The following is a 21,851-nucleotide window of genomic DNA, read 5'->3' as shown; positions in this document are numbered from 1 at the left end:
CCTTGCTGTTTCTTTCCCTGCTCACAGATGCCACAGATTCCCCCGTAGAGAGCACTGCACTGGATTAGAGCTAGTCTCCGATCTAAAACCCACAAAAATTTTGTGGGCAGCTGTCAACAAGGTGAATGGCGAGCTCCATTCCTTCGCCGCTGACCGCAAAATCTGGGGCATCATGGTGACATTTGCCTATTTCCAAGGAGATGCAAATGTAATCATAAGTAAACATGGTCTTAAAACAAATAAGGCCAAACACTGAAAGGACAATTTTATATTATGACACATTGAACCATGGAAAAAAACTTATCTTTGCAAGATTTGCTGCTCATGTTCTGCAACAAACAGTTATTTAAGTTTTCTGAGGTTTTGCAGTAGAATATAAAAGCTACATTTTTTTGTTGTACAAATGCACATTGAACAATGAGCATTAAATACCTCTAGATGCATCAAATATATTAAATAATTATTAAGGGCTGCTTTTTTGAGTCTCAAATCACCTGGTACCTTAACGCTTTTGTTAATTTTCTTGTGTCAACATATCTATACAACAATGCAAATGTCAATGCACAAGGAGGTTTTAAAAACAGAACAACTTTGCACATCCTTTTAAAAGCTAAAAACAATCCACCTTTCCTGTACAGAAGAGATTAATGATACCTTCCAAGCGGTCATAAAAGCAAAACATTTTTCAAACATTAGTGGTATTCCTTTTAAGATCAAATTTCAGTTTACAAGAATTTGGAATTAAAACTGAAATGGTCCCTTCATAGTGATCACAATAAGACATGCATCACAACATCTTCTGCCTCTAGGTGTGGCTAAAGTCTATTCTTAAAAAACAAAATCAAGACATCTAGTGGCAGTAAAAGGTACTGTACTAACCTTAGCTTTGGCGCTTTTCTCCTGGGGCATAATCTATCAAACTATAGTGAAATAAATTGGACAGAAAATATAATGGAATAACCTCGACTTAAACAGTGCTTTAAAATGATCCTAAAATGGTCATATCTCCATGGAAAAATGTTTGGCAAACTTTCTGGGAGAAAAGACAGAAAGACAAATAAAGTCATTTCCATTAGATGTCACCTCAAAATGAAGTGATGGCGTGTCTGATGCGATTTACATTACCCGGTTCTGAAATAAACAAAGACTTTTCTCAAATATTTGTTCATGAAGATGATTCAACAATTCAATTTATAAAATAAACCGTATACTGAATCCCTCTGTATGCACATAAGGAAAAAAATGATCTTGAGCAGGATTTACTGCTTAAGTAGTTTTACTGCACTTCCCTTTCTGTTCAAAAATCCTAAAGATAATGATTTCATTTTATTTCAGAAGTGTGTGTTTTGAGTTTCTGGTTATACGTCGAAAACGGGGAGCAAAAATAATTTTGCTAAAAAAGATGAAAACAAAACAAAATTCAGCACCGACAGCATAATTATTCCTGCAATTGACCAGACAAAGTTTGACCTTTATTCTCTGATAAAATACACTGCAATCCATTTCTGGGAAAGGGGTATTTTAGGCCAAAGGTATTCCTGCAGCACTTCCCTCCTAAGCCAAGTATTGATATCCCAAATAATTGTCTCCATGTGAAGTTGTATTAAAAATTGTAGGTTTTTTAGTGGTTACTTCTGGGAATAAACCGTTTGTGAAGGTCAGATTATTACTCAGAATTCCTACCCTATAATTTCTTGTAAGGCTAGTCATTTGAAATCAAGCTACACTGTAGTAACCATTTAAATAAAATGGTCAGCAGGATTTATCCCTGTCAAAAGTATAGAATGCAATCTACTAACCAGGACATTCATCATTTTACAAAGGATGTACTGAAAATCTTTGTCTAATAACTCAAACATCCAAGAAACCTCTTAAAGACTTGGATCTGCCCACAAAGTAGCAAAGAACTAACAATGCAATGTGGAATCTACATGCTCTTCCACATCTAAATAAGGCATGTTAAAATAATAGAAAGACCATTACCCGAGCCAAGTGAAATTTAGGCATCACATAGGAGCTTATGATGAGGGGAGTGTCACTCGCAAGTTATGTAGTGGTGACCAGCCACGATAGTATAAAGTTATTTCCCCTCCAAGTTGACATGAACACCTTAAAAATAGTAGCATTTCAGGTCAGAAACCTTACGCAATGGGCTTTGGGGACGGGGGAAGTGGCGGGGGAGGAAGGGAGACACAGTTTATGGAAATCTAGTTTTGTGGGAAGGAAAGTGATAAATGTCCCCCTCCAAAAAGTACTTTAACCAGCAGGCACCTACAATAGGACAAGACCTGAAGCACAGCACACAGATCCCCAAACTAAACCCAATTACACAGGGGAAACACATACAATTATAGGTGAAAACAGCTAAGTTGTGGCAGGCTTACATGGAATTATGATAGTGCCCATCCTCAAGAACTTGCTTTGACCTTTTTACCAACCAGGAGAACCACTGTTTTCACTGCAAGAGTGGTGTAACAAGTCTCCTAGCATTACCCTCAAAGATCAACATTGGGGTTTGGTGAAGAAAGGAAGGAGTCCTTATGTATGCTGAGGAATAGCACTGAAAACAATCTCTTGGATTCCAGCATCTTTTGCCCACCGCAGATTGCACGGATGCTTGGATTGCAGATTTCTCTGCCTTTTGGGACTCAGCAATTGTGTCTCAGGAATCATTGAAGTGGACTAGTTATGGGTTCTATATTCCCAAAAGAAACATGCAAAAGATTGCCCTTTTTGAAATCAGTTTATTACTGTACTAAATCAGTTGAAGGATATTTGGCCTTATTGATCAGTTGAGCTGCTAGATCTTGAATTCTCTTGCAAGTAATACAGGAACAATCAAGTTTTAGGCAATTTTTCTCCAGAGTCACTGCTAGTTTCAAGGCTGCCGTTGGTAGATAGGTCAACGACAACATCCAGATCTTCAATAGGAAATGCAGACTCGGGGAGCAGTTAAATTGTCCACGGTAAACCTCAAATACTCTGAATTTCAGTCCTCAACATGAAGGGGGCATGGGGTAGGGTCCACGTGTTAATGTGAAACTGATTTTCATAGTGGATCTGGTCTGCCTCAGAAACTTCACAGTATTGACTACCTCTATTACTGTTCCACCGAGTGCCATCCTTAAAACCACAATGATCCCTCATTAGAGCAACCTCACAGATCGCAAGGGTAGTTTTGTTAAACAAGTTAATTTTGTGTGTGAGCAAACTAGTAGCTGTGCAATAAAATATTCTCGGTGCTTCTTGGGTGACTTCATCTGGAAATGTAGGGCTCGATTTTCCAAGCCCCGAGGAGGCGGGTTTGGAGGTGGGAAAATTGCAGAATCGGGGGGCAGGAACCCATCCGCCCCACAACCCGCCTCCGTGCCAATGTCCCAGGAGGCGGGTACCCGACCCGCGCCGGGTCCCGCCTCCCCGTGGCGGGAAGGGGATTAGTGCCAATTAACTGCCTGTTAACAGGTAGCTTTTTTGCCTAATCTCTATTTTTAGCCCTGAAGTGTGGGCTGTCCGACGGCTCCGAACTACGCCAAGTTAGCGAGGCGGACCGTCGGTCTGCAGGGGTTGGAGGGGTCGAGATGTCCGTTGTGCAGGTGAGTGATGGGTGCATGTGTGCCGAGGTAAATGTCAAGTGTTTTAATAAGTTTTACTTACCTTTACTTTCTCCTGCAGGCTTCCTTCCTTCAGTTCTCGGGAGTCCCTCAGCTCACCGGCACAGAAAGCAGAATGGCCGCTGAACTGTCAAAAGCTGCAGCCTCTGCTTTCTGGTCTGGAGAGCTCTCTAACTGAGTGAGTAGAAGGACTCAAGTTAGAAGACAGATCGTCAGTGTTTGACAGCTTCACAGAGCTGTCAAACGCTGATTTTTCATCTGTCAAAAACTCTTGACAGATGAAATGTCAATCGCTGACGTCGTCAGTAACCAGGTGTCCCTGGGTCAATCAAGGGAAAGTAGCGTGGGTTGGCCACAAGTCGATGGAGGCAGGACTACAACCCAAAAAGTGGGAGTCCCGCCTCCAAAAGCTCCCCATTGACAAAATCGAGCCCGTAATCTCCATAGTAGGAAAAATTTACCAATTCCATGCTCCCACTAGGAAGGGAATGGTTGGAGATGAGGCTACAATACTGCAGCACCAATTCCGATCCATCCTCCCTTTAAGCGTGGCTCCCCAATAGGAATTTGGGTAACAAGAGAAAGATGTCCCCCTGTCTGAAGTCTTCACACTGATCACTGTAAATGATTTTCCAAAGTTGCTGAAATATTTTTTTTTTGGGGGGGCGGGGGGGGGGGGGGGCGGGGAAAGAGTCACAAGTTGAAGCCATTATCTAACCATACTAAAAGGCATTTGTGCAGGGTTGTCTGCTACTGGAATGGCTTTTCTGTAGTTCCTACAAATCTCAAAGCCTAGAATCAGCATGAAGGAAACATTTTCTGGAAAAGATCAATAATGAGCTTAAACTGTGAAAGATACCAAAGGTGAAGCCACAGGCCAAATGAACACGGTACTAATTTTAAAAAAAAGCTTTTATTTAACCAGCTGGTGTGAAGATTAAGTAACGAATTGTAATAGCAGCAGACAATAATCATGTTGCAGCCAGGCAGGGGAGGGGCGGAATGAGGTGACCTTTTATAGTAGAAGTCAAATAGTTACCAAGCAAAAAAAATCGTCGCCATCACCCAACTCCATGATTTTTCAGTGGTGTGATTCAGTTTATTCATGGTATATGGTGGATTATAATTTAAGTTTAATTCTTCCATTTACAAAAATGTTCTGCAGTTTACATTTTTTAAATGCACAAATATTTCTGCAAAAAAAGGGAAACTACATACTAGTGACATTAATTAGAGCTTCCTACTGTTTTTGTTGTAAAAAAAGCAATTAAACATAATTATGATTTACTAACCATTAAGATTAATTCCCAAATTGGAAATTGTCAAATAATTTAAAAAGTACTTTTAAAGCATTTGACAAAAAGCCCCTAGTGGTACTAATGTCCAATGTATTTTAAAAGTCTCAATGAAAAAAAATCTTAATTAGAGGCTCATTAGTATGTAAATGCATTCATGTTTTGTTACAACTGAGTAGGGATGGCTCTACAGAAAAACCTGTTTAAAAAGTTATTACAACAAATGCAAAGCTCACTATTGGTTGGTTTACAGATTTTTTAGATAAGAAAAATAATGCTACTTTCTCATTTCAGATGTTGGCTGTGCAACATCTGGTTTAATGAGGCACTTCTGTTTGCTCTGACTTTTTGTTATAGTGGTGGCAAAATCTAAAATAGTCACACATGCATAATTTTCTCACCACCTTTTATATATATATACAAATTAACTGCTTGAAGACTCCAACAGCTGCTCTTCAATATCGTGCCATCATACAGGAGGCCAGATAGTGAGCATTATCAGGCTATTCAATAATGTGGGGCGCTCAGCCCACTCCTGTCCTCTCCCAGCATCTACACCCACACCCTCCCCCCCCAGACACCGGAAGGAGTCATTAGATAGTGCAGGAGTGGAATCTTTGGCCAATTCTACCCTACTGTTCCCTTCCCAGCCCAGAAGGCCAAATTGCAGTACCCCCACTGCTACCCCAGATGAGATCAGCCAAGTCAGCACTGCCCAGGGGTTGAACTTGGGACCTTCTTGGTCTGAATGATTCAGTGCACACAAGGTGGTGAATTTACTACTGACCTCTCGGTCTTTGGCCTCCTACATTGTTTTAACGAAGCTCAACGGAAGCTCGAGGAACAGCACCTCATCTTTCGATTAGGCACTTTACAGCATTCCGGACTCAAATTGAGTGCAACAATTTCAGATCACAACCTCCGCTCCCATTTTATCAGACAACCTCCGCTCCCATTTTATCGGACAGCAGCTGTTGGTAATGATTCTGCTGTTGCCATTTACACCGCCTCTGAACCCATCTTTTGTTTCTTTACTTGTCCCATTACCATCCCCATTTGCCTTGCACAATCATCCCTTTTGTCATTTAATCTCTCTTGCCTTCCACCCCATCACAGATCTTCCCTTTTGTTCTTTCCTCCCCTCCTCCCTTTCCTGGCGCTTGTTTAAAACCTGTTAAATCTCTAAATTTTTCCAGTTCTGATGAAAGGTCATTGACCTGAAACGTTAACTTTGTTTCACTCTCCACAGATGCTGCCTGACCAGCTGGGTATTTTCCAGCATTTTCTGTTTTTATTAGTGAATTTACTAATGTGGATGTCGAGGGAACTTGTGTAAGCATATTTTGAGTGTTTTCTTAGAAAATTCAACACTTAAAAGGATTAATATATTTCTCCAAAGAATTTGCAATACTGGATCATTTAAAAAAAAGACGGTTGTGTAGTGAACAAGTGCTGTAATTTGCCGACGCACACTATCTGTCTGAATACTACTGAGATTAGTGAGTTTATCTGAAGAGCCATACTAGACATTTACAGGTGCTGCATATGGAGTTCATGCTTGACTGAGTTATAGTGCTGCTGTGGTTTTTTTTCTTTTAATATGCTGTGGTAAGATTTTTTTTTTTTTTTTTTTAAATGGCAGCTAAATTGCAAGTAGTTCGAATAACGTAAAACAGACATCACTTTGATATGCAGCAAAGACATAAAATAATTTTAAAAATAAGAATGTTATTTGGCACTTTTCCCACCTCACCAAAAAAATCATCCCCCACACCAGAGCTCAGCCTAACTGCTGCTGCCAGAAGATCAATAACTCGAATATGTTCCCATACATGGAGCAATCTTTCCAAACGGCATGCAGTTAAACACTCACTCATCCATTTTTACATTTTCTTTTGGTGACGCTCACTTTAGAATTTATATATATTTTTCACAAACAACATTAATTTTAAAAAGCAATACCAAAATGACCTATGGGAAAGAATTAAACACTTTTAGAAAGGAAATGTAATGCATTGTGTAACTGGCTCTCTTCACAGATGCTGCCTGACCTGCACTACGTTTTTATTTCCGATTTCCAGCATCCACAACATTTTGCTTTTGTATTATTGTGGGGAAAGGCTCAACATAAGGACGTTAAAAAATAAGAGAATGAAAGGGTTGTATAAATGCTTAATAAATGAGAAGCTGGAAAAGTAGTGACCACAGGTGGCGTTAGATCGAATGAAGAATGAATAGCATTTAGGGTGCATGCAATCAGAAAATGGATTAAAAGGTTCCGTAGGCCAGAAAAACACAGGTGGATACAGATCATCAAGTTTGTTGAAGTACTGCAACATTTAAATGAAAAAGACAAAGCAGACTTATTCAAGTATAAAATATTTCAAAATACTGCGATAAAAGAATGCAACAGGGCAGAAAAGAAACAACAAAAGTAGGTTGCATTGAAATGGCAAACCCAAGAAACATGCCTCTCTTCAAAAATAGTAATATAAGTAAGATTGTGTATGTTTTGCTTTGAAGTGTAGAAGCATTGATAATTTAAAGTGAAAGCGGGGGTAGGGGGTGGGGTGTTAACATTAGTTAAAAAATCAGAATTTCTCAGAACTACAGTACTCCAAGATAATTTTTGGTAGTTCCCCCCGCCCCCCCCCAAAAAAAGCAGCCAGTTTCTACAACTGTGTTTTGCTCAAACAATCTGTTGCAATACATTGAGGAGAGAAGTAGAACAGAACAATGCAGTTTCTGATGGTTCAAATTCCAGCATCTTGTTGACACACTTGACCTGCCATCAAAGGCACTGATGCAAGAAGGTATGAGCTACATTTGTGTTGCATTTTTACAAAAAATCTTAGTTTGCTAATTTTTATAAAATATATAGAGTTGGAATTGAAAGAAGTTAAAAAGGTTTTATTATTATATATTAACATTTCTGTAAATCAGCCATCACTAGTAGGATGACAAATAAAGGTTTAAATGTGCAATTTAATTGGAACAGTTTCATCTAACTAGACTAATTCACACCAACATTATGGGATACATATCAGGAATAGAGCAGACTGCTTCACTCTGTGGCAAAGTGACAAAAAGCTCCTCATTAATACACTGGTTAAATGGCAGGGACTGCAGTTACTAGCTGTGCAAGGGCTAAACTCTTTGCTGCAGACTCGCACATCCTTTTCCTTATCTTACAGATTTCCCCCTCTCCCAACTGAGCGCCCTTGGAATGCATTGCAGCGCACCCTGTAAATCACAGTACACCCCACTGCCACCACCACCATCACCTCACCAGTCTTGTTTTAGGAACAGATGATAAATAAATCAAAGTGCACTAAGCAGTGCTTCCACATGGCAATCGCCTCCCTCATTCCTTCTGCAGCTCATCAATCAAACTATTGTCTACTTGAAAGCCAAGGCTTGTAAATGTCATCTCCACTCAAGCCCAAGGAGAAGAAAATCAAAATGCTGCAAGGAGTTTTAATTGGATAGTGTAATTAAACTAAAAAACCCCGGTAGGCCAGCTTTGACAGGATAGCTAAGACCCCTTTTAATAGGCCTATGAAATAGTATTTGTTACAAGGAATATGCAGCTCATGATTATTTGTTCTTGTACTTCCAATCCTGGTATTACTGTCGCTTGCTACAATCTCACTTAGGTTTTGAATGAGTGGAGTGATTTTTTACACGATCAAACTAGCACATTTTAGAGGGAAAGGAATACTCATCTACTAATTAGAAGACAAAATGACTTGACGTTACATTAGCTTGTTCCACCTGCAATATCCATAGTTAGGTTAAGAAATTAGACCGAATTCTGAAGTTTTTTTTAAAAAGCTAGCACTTCTCTAAGGATTGGAATTTATACAGTTAACTGTTTTGAATATTGAATTTTCTTGGCACTTTACAGAACACAATTTTAATAATCACAAAGAATGGCTTTTGCGGAGCGAGGGCGAAGAATAGAAAATAAAGACAAAAGAAGATGAGCACAGAAGATAATTTTGCCTGAAGGCATTTTGTTGTTATTTAGATCCCTTTCTCCCCTTACACGTTCACAAGTTGAGAACAGGGATGTGGCCTGTTCCTAGGGCTCTGCTATGCTAACAGCCATTTGGAGGTGCACAAGAGCAATCTGGGTTGCTTCTTCACCCCCACCCAATTATATTATAGAAAAAAAAATTACTTATTCATAGTACCTTTTTAATGAATAATTAAACATACCTGTGAAAAGCATTAATCACAGTATCCAAAATATTTTAAACATCTGTTATCGATATATTTTCTAATTGGCCAGGACTTGCAAGGGAACAACAAATCAGAACAGAACTTCCTGTGGTCATCATGGAAATCATGACCAGTCAATCAGATTCGTGAACTGAACCAGGACTAGAAGAAAGAATCTACATGTATATGGATTAGCATAGATGCAAGAAACAGTTAAAATAATGCTGATACCGACAAATACTGTCAAATCACATTAGAGGGGGTTTGGCAATAACAGTTAGGGAAGGACAGTACTCCACAACATCAAGGCCAAAATATTATTCGTCAACACAAAATCTGGACTTTACCTCAACACAGCCTTGTCCCAACAAAAATGATTACCGGTTCCAAATTATAACAAAAGGAGGAGAAAAAAATACACTTTTCTGTAAATGACTCCAACTGTAGGGCTACATCATTGAAAAAAAATACATTGAACAGTATGAGGAAACGGGGAAATATGCCTTTACTTACCTATCACCAGTTGCCGCTGTTGTTCTTCGGCACTCTATCCAACATGGTTTAAGTAGCACCAAGTAGGGAAAATGCATTAACAGAGAAATTTGCATGTGGCTTTTACATCTTGCCAAAAACAACAAATTGGCACCAGGGCTCAAGTATAGATTATCTTGTCTGACAACTGTGAAAGCATCCCAAGTAGTCCAAATGCAATATTAAAATCTGGACCAATATCAAGCTGGCACTTGCTGCTCTGTAATGAACCTATACCAGCACCTTAGGATTACTCATATGGGTTATTTCTTAAACAAAACGTTTCTTCAGTAGTTTTAATGAAGCAGCTGAGGGCACTTGTACTGCCAGGTACTTTGCAAAAAAATACTGGCACGGGACTGATAATTTTGTGAACTCACTGCTCATATGTAATAAGTCACAGAAGAGGTCAGTATTAGTGGAAAGTCAGTAAACAGTAAGTGTATATTAAATGAATTAAAATTACCTTCTTTTAAAGTTTACTTCCAGTGCAATCCATATTACAGCAAGATTCAAGGCATTAATTACACTGAACTGAGTAAACATAAGAAAGGAGCACTGGAGGGCACAACACTACATTAGCATGTGTCAAGTATCTTTGGTTTTAAATGAAAACTACATAAAAGCATTTCTGCCATCAATTTTGCTATCACTAACAGCCAGCATGAATTCTGCAAGAAAAGCTATTTTCGTGCAGATGTGAAATTCAATGAAAAAGACCGACTCTTGTAGGAACATCAATCAAAACGTCGGCTGCAGTGACAGATCTCAACGGTGAGGGAGGGTTAAAGGTCACAGGTTAAGGAAAAAGCCAAGCTCTGGTTCAGCTCTAATATCTCTGCGGTGGAAGTCTTGGAAAGGTACACCCTCCTGTATTAGCCTACCATCATTAATCTTCTTGCCACCTTCTTTAGCTAGTCAAGCAGAACTGCTCAATAGAAAACTATATGATGGGGCACTACTAGGAAGGCCCAGTCCCCATTATCAGGTTAACATTCTGTTAAGCCCCTCTGCAGCAATGGAATGATAACTCTTGAAGAGATCAAGGTCACATGATGTACTGCATGCAATTAATGACAAGTGGGATTTAACAGTATAGAGCAGTGCTCACAAAAGAAGAAACTGAAATGTCTTTGTTGCATTTAATAGTCTGAAACGAAGCAATCTTTCATCCAGTATCAAGGTTTGACATATATATTAGCATACTATCATTTCCTTACATTTCCAAATGGTGCAATACCAAATGCTTTTTACTGGCTTGTGCATAAACCAGGGAATAAAAGGTGCTAATTGGTTAAATCAATGCATCATTGCAACGGCACCGCATCTAAAAAGCTATTTAAATATTGGCTGGATTGGCGAGCCATTTTGAAAGGTGGATTTAAAGTATTGTTGATTCTGTGCTGTGAAGTGCACCAAATAAACTAGGATTAAAACCACTATCCTTCAAGAGAAAAAAATGAACCAACTGGAACAATGAACTGCAGAGGGATGCACTAAAATGTTGAATTTTTTTTTTTTTTACTCTATGGGATTTTCAACATTATTCTATAAAATGTGAAGCATTCTTGTAACGATACATATTTAACACATAACATGCATCATCAATTTAGTGGTGTTTTGGCTGTTGTAAAACAATTCCTACTGACCAGTTCTTTAAATCAACAACTAATTTTGGACAATTAAACATCAACTTGCGTTTATATAATGCCTTTAATATGGAAAAAATGTCCCAAGGCACTTCACAGAGATATAATAAAAAAAGAATGATAAGGCAGAGAAGCATCTACTAGTAGAGGTGACTAAAAGCTTGGTCAAAGAGGTGGGTTTTAAGTATTGAGCTACGCCTTCATTCATCTAGCCCCTATGCTTTGGAATTCACTCCCTAAACCTATCCATGGCATTAAGAGGGAGCAGGTCGTTCTTTCAGTGCCCTGGCCAACATTCCTCCCCCAAGAATACTACCAAAAACAGATTATTCAATCATTCAACTCAAGTACAGGAACAAGGATGTCTTGCTGCAGTTGTACAGGGCCTTGGTGAGACCACACCTTGAGTATTGTGTGCAGTTTTGGTCACCTTATCTGAGGAAGGATGCTCTTGCCATGGAGGGAGTGCAGCGAAGATTCACCAGACTGATGCCTGGGTTGGCAGGAATGACGTATGAGGAGAGATTGGGTCGATTGGGCTTATACTCGCTGGAGTTTAGAAGAATGAGAGGGGATCTCATTGAAACTTATAAAATTCTAACAGGACTAGACAGACTAGATGCAGGAAGGATGTTCCCGATGGCAGGGAATCCAGAACCAGGGGTCATAGTCTAAAGATGAGGGGTAAGCCACTTAGGATAGAGATGAGGAGGAATTTCTTCACCCAGAGAGTGGTGAACCTGTGGAATTCTCTACCGCAGAAGGCGGTTGAGGCCAATTCATTAAATATATTCAAGAAGGAGTTAGATATATTTCTTAAGGCTAAAGGGATCAAGGGATATGGGGAGAAGGCAGGGACAGGGTACTGAGTTTGGATGATCAGCCATGATCTCATTGAATGGTGGAGCAGGCTCGAGGGGCCGAATGGCCTACTCCTGCTCCTATCTTCTATGTTTCTATGTTTAATGCTGTTTCAGATATTGCTGTGTGCAAAAATGACAGCCAAATTTTTATGCACAACAGTCACTACCCTTCAAAGTAATTAATTGTGCAGAAAGTGCTTTAGATGTTTGAGGAATGTGCATGTTTTTGTTTTGAAAGGAATGTCTCAGTCAACCCACTAGGTGTACAATGATTTGCACCCTCCACCCCACAAACATTTTCTTTATTTGGAAATAATTGTTTTACATTATGACCAATATTTTTTTTTTTTTTTTTTAAAAAGAGAAAAAGAGGCCGTTAATCTTTAACTGAAAATAGAGAATTACTTTCTGAAAGAAGCACAAGTGACCTTCCTATAAACCATGTGTGATACAGTAGCTAGTATAACCTCACGGGTAGCAAGCTGGAGTTCTTGCAGAAGCCGAGGGGGACGTGAATCCATAAGTAAAACAATCATGCTTTATCATTTTAAATCTCAGTTCCCACAAGAAAGTAGTTTTTTTTGTTTTCCCCTTCAAGAGTTCAGAACTGTAATACTGTCCTAAAATAAGATAAATAAAAATTCTGATGTTAGAGTTTAAAACCAACAAGCACTACTTAATATTTACATAAGTACTGAAAAACTTCTCGAAGCAAGTTTAGATCTTGTTTCTGAAGGACAAAAAATGTAAATCGAAACCATGTAAACCTCGAGACTAGAATCTTGCATCTTATCCTTCTTCAAGCAGCTTTAACATAAATCCCCAAAAGCAGTACTTGTCAAATTAACTTGAATATCTATGTACAGACTAAAAATGGTTCTGATAAAATACAAAAATACCCCCCACTAACTTCTTCCTAATTAGCATTACTGCTTTATGTACAATTCTGTAGCTTGCATTTTTAGAAAATAGAGCAGGAGTGAGATAAAAAAAAATCTGACTGACATTAGAACACCAATAACTGATTGGTCGTGGCAGATCATATTAAATTCTCAACTTAACAAATTTGACCGGGTTTATCACCAGCAAATTCTGATGGATTAACAGGGCACCATTGCACAGAGTGTGACAAAATGTTGTTCAACCTTTAGACAGCTGAAAATTTTGAAATTGATTTCAGTAACATAATACAGATACGCAGCTAGCAGTTTAAAGGATAAAAAAATGTATCATAGGCACCACTGTCTTATCTAATATTAAACCTGTGGACAATATGCAGCTCTAATTTTTCTATTTGAGTGCATGCACTCACTCACACAACAGCACAAAGATAGAGCGCAGAAATGTAGTGCTACATACTTGGACTCTTTTCTTCCACAAGGTCACAAGCGCAGAGTAGATCAGAATCAATTGAAATGGGTTTCTGTTTAATCCAGAACTTGGTGCTGGCCTTCTGATTAGTAACAGGGTCTATCTCCACCTTTTCTCCCGAGATACCTGTGAATCAGTGGGGATATAAACCAGTGGGCCATGTAAGTGATTTTATATCAACCATTTGACACACTTTATAAATCTTATGGAATGAACACATAAAGTACTCTCTTAAGCCTTCCAAAACGCAAGAGTTTTTCTGCAGCATATGAAGTGGAGACTGAATATAGAGCAGATTTCTAGACCACCAAATAAATTAAAAAATGATAAAATAGTGTCTGAAATGGATACTGTACTCTTCAAAACAGCAGTGGTGTAGTATCCTGCATTTTGGCACCAGTTAAATAGAAGCTGCTTTATTCAGCTTAACATAAGTAAGGTCTCCAATTAGTACTAGGGAGTCACAGAGACAAATAAAACAGTCATAGCATTCCCCCAGCTATTTATAATATAAAACTATATGAATTTATCAAATTTGAGTTATGGCCAATTGTGGTTTGATGATATTATAGTAGTTATATTATTATGGCAATACAAAAGCCAATTTCTCTTCGTGCATGGATATCATGTATTACACGTAGCAGCGAGCTACAAAGTAATAAGAAAATGCCAACTTCGAAAGATGTCATCCAGACCCTGAGACACAATGGTGTTCAAATCCATGAATTTTGATATATATACACACACACACAAGACTCATCAAGATCAAATTTAAACTATACATTTTTTTTTGTTAGTCATGACTTATCAATTTAAGCTTTGTGGGGAGAAAGCCAGCTAAGGGTCTCGATAGTGTACGGTAACGAGAATGAGGAGGAGTTGACAGCAAACAAAGCTTCATGGTGTGGAAGCAGAGTTAATGTCACAATATAACTATGTACTACTTGAAGCAACAGAATGTCTCATGACTCATATGAGGGTACTGAATGTTCAATTGGAAGTTTTACATGGGTGTGTAATAGAATCTTGTGCACATTATAGTCAAAATTCTACAGTTCTAGGTAATAATTTTTAAGTATCATTCAAATAAAACTCAAAAACATATTTGTGGATGGGAAAAATCCACAACATTGTAATGGCACTTGATGAGCTCTCAGTCAGTTGCTTTTTTTTTAAAAAGAGAAACAAACTTTTTAATGCTGGGCTAGATCTATCAATATTCTGTTCAACCAATGTAAAATCTACTTATTCTGTCAAAAAAAAACACCCTTCTTGCAAAGGGATGCACTAGTAATCATTCAGTGGCAACTTGAACTTACTTTTCTCAACCGTAAACACAAATAGTTTTCTAATGGAGGATAGAAATGAGCCATCACTTTCAACTTCATTGTGCTATTTAAAAGCCTTCAATTTTACTTGTATTTGGTTCTTGAGTTCACATTTAGTGCACAACTATTTTTCTTAACTTAATGGCAACAGTGTCCAAATAATTTGGAAATCTGGCAAAAATTCTACGTTAAGCACTGATGTTCAAAAATTTTAATGTCAGATTGTAGTTTATGTAAATTTGAAGTGAAAATGCAAGTTCACAAAAACAGCAGCTGCATAAATCATTAGCGAGAGAAACAACAGAATAAAATGCTTTACAACACTTCAGTGAATTTTAATGTGTAATTAGTTTTCATAATTTCAGACTTTCAATGTGATCAATAGGCTATAGTCACCATTTCTGTCCTTATGTTTAGCGGTATTTTTTTTTTGGTTTAATTTTCGTACAACAACTGTGATGTGCCTCAATAATCCCGAGACTCGATGTTAGCGAAACAAAACAAGGCTTTTATTAACTTAGAAGTGGAGAGAGGTATCTTCCCTGGAGGTCTGCAGTACTGGCTGTGAGGCCAGACTGAGCTGGCTTACATAGAGGCCAGGTATGGGCGGAGCCCTACACACAACACATTCCAATACACAATACAATGGTGAGGAGAAACCTGAAACCAACCACAGTCACAGGCAATACAATGGTAAGGGGGAACCTGAAACCAACCACAGTCACAGGCAGTGATGAATGGAATATTTCATCACATTCACCCCTTCTATAGATTTAGTCTGTTCGGGGGTTTGGTAGTCCTCTGCGACCGACGTGGCTGTTGTGGTGTCGGCTGGGTGTCCCCGGTGGCCTCCTGGGTCTCTGCCGGGGGTGCCGCCAGGGTTGTTGAAGGGGTAGTTGGTGAGGGTGCCATTGGTCGATGTTCTTCCGGGGGTGATGAAAGAGTAGTGGGTGGGTAAGAGTTGCTGTGGTCGTTGTTGCTGCTATTGCCGTGGTTGCTGTCGTTACCGGCTGGGGCGACGTCTTTTATTGACACGGTGTCCTCCCTTCCGTCGGCGTGCCGGACATACGCGTATTGGGGGTTGGCGTGGAGTAGGTGCACTGGCTCCACGAGAGGGTCCGTCTTATGGCCCCTCACATGCCTTCGCACGAATACCGGACCCGGGGTGGAGAGCCATGACGGCATGGATACGCCTGAGGTGGATTTCCGGGGGAAGCTAAACATTCGTTCATGAGGCGTGGCATTAGTGGCAGTACACAATAGCGACCGTATCGAATGGAGCACATCTGAGAGGACTTCCTGCCAGCGGGAGATAGGGAGGCCCTTGGTCCTTAGAGCTAGAGTGACTGCTTTCCATACTGTCCCGTTCTCTCGCTCCACTTGACCGTTACCCCGGGGGTTGTAGCTGGTGGTACGGCTCGTGGCGATACCCCTGGACAGCATGTACTGGCGTAGCTATTCACTCATGAAGGACGCCCCCCTATCCGTGTGGATGTAGCTCGGCATACCGAACAGGCAGAACAGGCTGTTGAGGCATTTAATGACCGTGGCGCTGGTCATGTCTGGGCAGGGGAAGGCGAATGGGAACCGGGAGTATTCATCCACAATGTTCAGGAAGTAAACATTGCGGTCGACGGACGGGAGGGGGCCCTTGAAATCTAAGCTGAGCCGCTCAAAGGGCCGTGTAGCTTTGATTAAGTGGGCTCTATCAGGGTGGTAGAACCGAGGCTTGCACTCAGCGCAAGTGCGGCAGTTCCTGGTCAGAGACCGAACTTCCTCAATCGAGTAGGGTAAGTTGCGGGACTTTATGAAGTGGAACAGCCGCGTGACCCCTGGGTGGCAGAGGTCATTGTGGAGGGTCTGTAGCCGATCCCCGGTGGCGCTGGCACACATCCCTCATGAGAGGGCATCTGGGGATTCGTTAAGGGCCCCTGGCCGGTAAATGATGTCACACTCGAAGGTGGAGAGCTCGATCCGCCACCTAAGAATCTTATCATTTTTGATCTTCCCCCTCTGTTTATTATTGAACATAAACGCTACCGACCGCTGGTCGGTAAGTAGGGTGAAGCGTTTGCCGGCTAGGTAGTGGCGCCAGTGGCGCACTGCCTCCACGATGGCTTGGGCCTCCTTTTCCACGGAGGAGTGTCTGATCTCGGGCCCTTGGAGGGTCCTCGAGAAGAAAGCTACGGGCCGCCCCGCCTGGTTGAGGGTGGCCGCCAAGGCAAAGTCAGACGCATCACTTTCCACTTGAAATGGAGTGTTCTCGTCCACTGCCTGTAGCGTGGCCCGCTCAATATCCTGCTTAATGCTTTTGAAGGCGGCGTGGGCCTCAGCAGAGAGCGGAAAAGAGGATGCTTTCAAGAGGGGGCGGGCTTTGTCGGAGTAGTTGGGGACCCATTGGGAATAATAAGAAAATAACCCCAGGCACCTTTTCAGGGCTTTGGGAGTGTTGGGCAGGGGCAGCTCCCGTAGGGGGCGCAATCGGTCGGGGTCTGGTCCGATTTCCCCATTCTCCACCACGCTGCCTAGTATGCAGAGGCGCGTGGTGTTGAAAATGCACTTGTCCTCGTTATAGGTGAGGTTGAGTTTTTGTGTGGTTTTCAGGAACCTCTCGAGGTTCGAGTCGTGATCCTGCTGGTTGTGACCGCAGATGGTGACGTTGTCGAGGTAGGGGAAGGTTGCCTGCAAGTGGTGGTCATCGACCATGCGATCCATCTCCCTCTGGAAGACCGAGACCCCATTCGTCACTCCAAAGGGGACTCTGAGGAATTGGTAGAGGCGTCCGTTCGCCTCGAAGGCGGTGTACGGGCGGTCCTCTGGTCTGATAGGGAGCTGGTGGTACGCTGACTTGAGGTCGATGGTGGAGAACACCCGGTATTGGGCGATTTGGTTCACCATTTCTGATATGCGGGGTAGCGGGTAGGCGTCTAGTTGGGTGTACCTGTTGATCGTTTGGCTATAGTCGATCACCATCCGTTTCTTCTCGCTACCCCTTACCACCACCACTTGGGCGCGCCACGGGCTATTGCTGCATTCAATAATGCGCTCTTTCAGGAGCCTGTCTACCTCGGTTGCGATAAACCGCCTGTCCTCCCAGCTGTACCTCCTGCTTTTGGTCGCTATTGGCCGGCAGTTAGGGGTAAGGTTCGCGAATAGCGAAGGCGGCTTTACCTTCAGGGTAGCCAGGCCGCACACTGTGAGGGGCGGCTGGGACCCACCGTGCTTGAGCGTGATGCTTTGGTGGTTGCACTGGAAATCCAGGCCCAAGATTACGCTCGCGCATAGATTCTTCATGATTAATACTTTAAAATTATCGTATACAGTCCCGTTAACGGACAATTGTACCGTGCAGTAACCCAGAATGGTCGATGTCTGGGTTTTATCAGCCATAGAGATGGTACCCCGAGTAGGGACCACCTTTAGGGAGAGTTGTCGTGCCAGTTCCGGGTGGATAAAACTCTCCGTGCTTCCACTGTCAATTAAACATTTAACCCCGCACCCGTTTACCTCGATGTCCACCATTGATTTGGATAGCGGGTGGGGCCTGGTCTGGTCCACTGTGACCGATGCCACTGTAGGGCCCTGATCGAGACAAGATGGCGTCCGCGCTGTCTGCTCACAAGATGGCGGACCATACGAGGTCGGGCAAGATGGCGTCCAAGATGGCCGCTCCCACGGCGCACACGCGGCGGTGGCGGGTTTTGGTTTTCCAGCGGGGTTCCCTCTGCACACCTTCCCAAAGTGCCCCTTCTTACCGCACTTAAAGCAGGTGGTGCCTTTCGCTGGGCACAGGTTTCTGGTGTGCTTTGGCTGCCCGCAGAAGTAGCAGTTGGGTTCCCGACGCGTCGCGGCTGTCGTCGGGCTTCTGGGGGGAGAGCGGGGCCCCGACGGTGTCGGGCGGGGAAGATGCCTTCCAAGATGGCGGCGCCCTTGGTGCACACGTGGTGGCGTGGACGGCGCAGGCTGAAGAGTAGGCGTCCGAGTTTCTCTGGGCCACATCCAGGGATCGCGCGGTGTCCGCAGCCTGTTTCAGGTCCAATCCCGTTTTTTCCAGCAGTCTTTGCCGGATGCAAGTGGAGCTGAGGCCTGTGATAAAGGCATCACGAACAAGCTCGTCGGTGTACACTGCGGCTTTTACATCTCGGCACTTGCAGTCTTTGCCAAGCATTTTCAGGGTGCCTAGGAACTCCTCCACCGATTCCCCAGGTCGCTGTGCGCGAGTGGCGAGCAGATGCCTAGCATACACCTCATTTGTAGGCTGCTGGTAATGCACCTTTAAGATGTCGCAGGCGGCCAGGTACGTGTCGGCGTCTTGGATGAGGGGGTAAACCCGGTGGCTTACCCAATTCCGCAGAATTCCGAGTTTCATACTCGCAGCGTCCGTAGCGTCTTTGACGGCTGCGGAATTGTCCAGGAAGAATTCCATACACATAAACCAGTGTCCGAAGCGTGCTGATGCGTCCGGAGCATGCTGATCCAAATCCAAACGTTCGGGTTTCAGGAGTTGATCCATTGTGTTGAAAAATAAGTTAATAAAATTGATGTGCCTCAATAATCCCGAGACTCGATGTTAGCGAAACAAAACAAGGCTTTTATTAACTTAGAAGTGGAGAGAGGTATCTTCCCTGGAGGTCTGCAGTACTGGCTGTGAGGCCAGACTGAGCTGGCTTACATAGAGGCCAGGTATGGGCGGAGCCCTACACACAACACATTCCATACATTCCAATACACAATACAATGGTGAGGAGAAACCTGAAACCAACCACAGTCACAGGCAATACAATGGTAAGGGGGAACCTGAAACCAACCACAGTCACAGGCAGTGATGAATGGAATATTTCATCACAAACTGAGTTCAAAACCATTCAACGTGCTTGAATAACATTTAGAGAATGAATGAACTTAAGATTTATATAGCACCACATCACATCCTAAAGTGCAGTCACTGTTCTTACATGGGTAAACGTGGCAGCCAATTAGTTCACGGCAAGTTGCCACAAACAGTAAATGAATGAATGACTAGGTACAGGAAACTTTGTGTTATCCGGAGGCTAAATGTCCAGCAAGTTCGAGCCACCGGCAAAAATCAGGAGCCGCTTTGTTAGGTTTTTTTTCTTCTCGTGGCTTTTTTTCCCCCAACAGTCAGGCTCTGCAAAGTCTCTCTGAAGCTGTTGCTAAGCGACAGAGACGCTTCCAAGGTATGGCCGACTGTTTAGAAGCTGTTGCTAAGCAACAGTGTTTGTTGCCAGATACGGTATGCTTCAACATTAACGCTGGTTTGTCCGGCAGTTTTGAGGGAACGGCAACAGCTCGGTCCCGTCGGTGCCGGATAGCACAAAGTTTCCTGTAATCTGTTTTTTTGGTGGTTTTAAGCAAAGGAGAGATATTGGCCAGGACACCAAGTGAACTTTATGCTCTTCTTCGAATAGTGCTGTGGAATGTTTAATGTCCACTTAAGTAGGCAGATGGGGGGGGGGTCTTGATTTAACATCTCATTTGAACAATGGCACCACTGCCAGTGCAGCACTTCTTCAGATCTGTACTCCAGTATCAGCCCAGGTTAAGTGCTCAAGTCTTAAGTGGAGTCTGAACCCACAACCTTCTGATTCAGACAAGAGTGCTTGCTACCAATTGAACTAAGCTGACACTGAATAAAAAGATATTTTCAGGCAAGTCACAGAAATAAAAATTTACACTACAATGTAATTCACTGCTGAATAGATAAATTTGAGGCCAAGATGGCATTAAAATGAATATTTTATCTCCGTTGAGAGATTTTCAAGATGGCAGGAAGCCAGCTACCTCTGGAAATTTATATTGCAATGGATATCACTCCATTGTTTCAACAAGAATGGTGACTCGCACACCGAACAGGTGTATTAAAGCTGCTTTGGTGCTCACAATAGTCAGGAGTAACAAAAAAATATATAGTTTGAATATAATACCAATATCCAACCCACTTGGACATTTAAAAAACAGAATTATCTGAGAATCGATGACATTGATTTAACTTGTGAAAGGAAAGTCTTATTTCATGAGTACCAGAGATTATCCTCCTTTCAGAATACAGAAACTCAAAAGCGGTCAGATGCCTGGCAAATAGGCATATTAAGTTCTGCAGAGATTTAACCCATGTTTGCCTGACCACTGTTGAAGACAGCAGCTTGCTTTCATCAACAATGACAACTTTGCCCGCATAACAGTTTCTGCATTTCAAAAATAACTCATCACGTGAAGTACTTGGAGACATGTTAACATGATAAGGAGTTCGATGAACTCAAGTATAAATACAATTTTGTTTTGTAAAAAGATTCAATCGATTTCCACTCCCACTTCACAGGACCGGATATTAAGTGGGCACCAAGTACTAGATTAGTGCGTCGCTTCCCCCCCTTCCTCCTCCTCCCCACCCCCCAACAAAAATAGGTCTTTTTATTAACATAAATGTAAATATAGAGGCCATCAATGTGATGACACCCAACAGTAAAAATTTGCCTTTAATCAATTGCCATTTGGAGAAAAGACAACAAATTCAATATTTTTTATGATGATTGTAATTTTCATTAAACAAGGAAGACAACATTAAGTAACAGGATGTGCAAACCCCAGAGGAGTAGTCAGATCATTAAAAGCTTAAAAATATGTTTATCGCAATAAAATTACTAATTAAAGTAAATAAAATGTGTACGCACTAATACACTGAAGATAGTGAATAATTTCACATTTTACATTTAAAAAAAAATAAGTGGTAGGTTACAAAATAAATCGTAGATATTTAGAAAAAAGCTTGGGTTTATTTATTTATTTTTTAAAGATACATTTTAAGTTACTGAAATCTGTCAAAGAAAAAATGAAACAATTGTTTCTACTTTCCAAAGCCCCCAAAATTGCAAACTAAAAAGGGAATACATCTAAAATTCATTCTATGGTCCAAAAGCTCCAGAAACCACAGAAGCAGTCAATATTGTTAATGTACCTT

The 21,851-nt window shown here is 41.7% G+C and overlaps 1 protein-coding gene across 4 annotated transcripts in view; it reads right to left on the bottom strand.

The window, feature by feature from the left end:
- The window catches only part of mapkap1 (MAPK associated protein 1), a 224,785-nt gene that overhangs the window by 20,215 nt on the left and 182,719 nt on the right, over nt 1–21,851 (bottom strand). For 3 of the 4 annotated variants that reach the window (XM_085965622.1, XM_085965621.1, XM_085965623.1), the window contains one exon: nt 13,533–13,670. The exons of the other annotated variant lie outside the window; for it this stretch is intronic. In XM_085965622.1, coding sequence (XP_085821748.1) covers nt 13,533–13,670 — 138 coding nt within the window. The remainder of the gene's footprint in view (nt 1–13,532; nt 13,671–21,851) is intronic. 4 annotated transcript variants of the gene reach the window in all.

This window comes from Somniosus microcephalus, chromosome 23 (assembly GCF_052327205.1).
Source record: "Somniosus microcephalus isolate GS21.2 chromosome 23, FLI_Smic_1.0, whole genome shotgun sequence".
NCBI classification, from domain to species: domain Eukaryota; kingdom Metazoa; phylum Chordata; class Chondrichthyes; order Squaliformes; family Somniosidae; genus Somniosus; species Somniosus microcephalus.
This window is presented reverse-complemented; position numbering and strand designations above follow the sequence as displayed.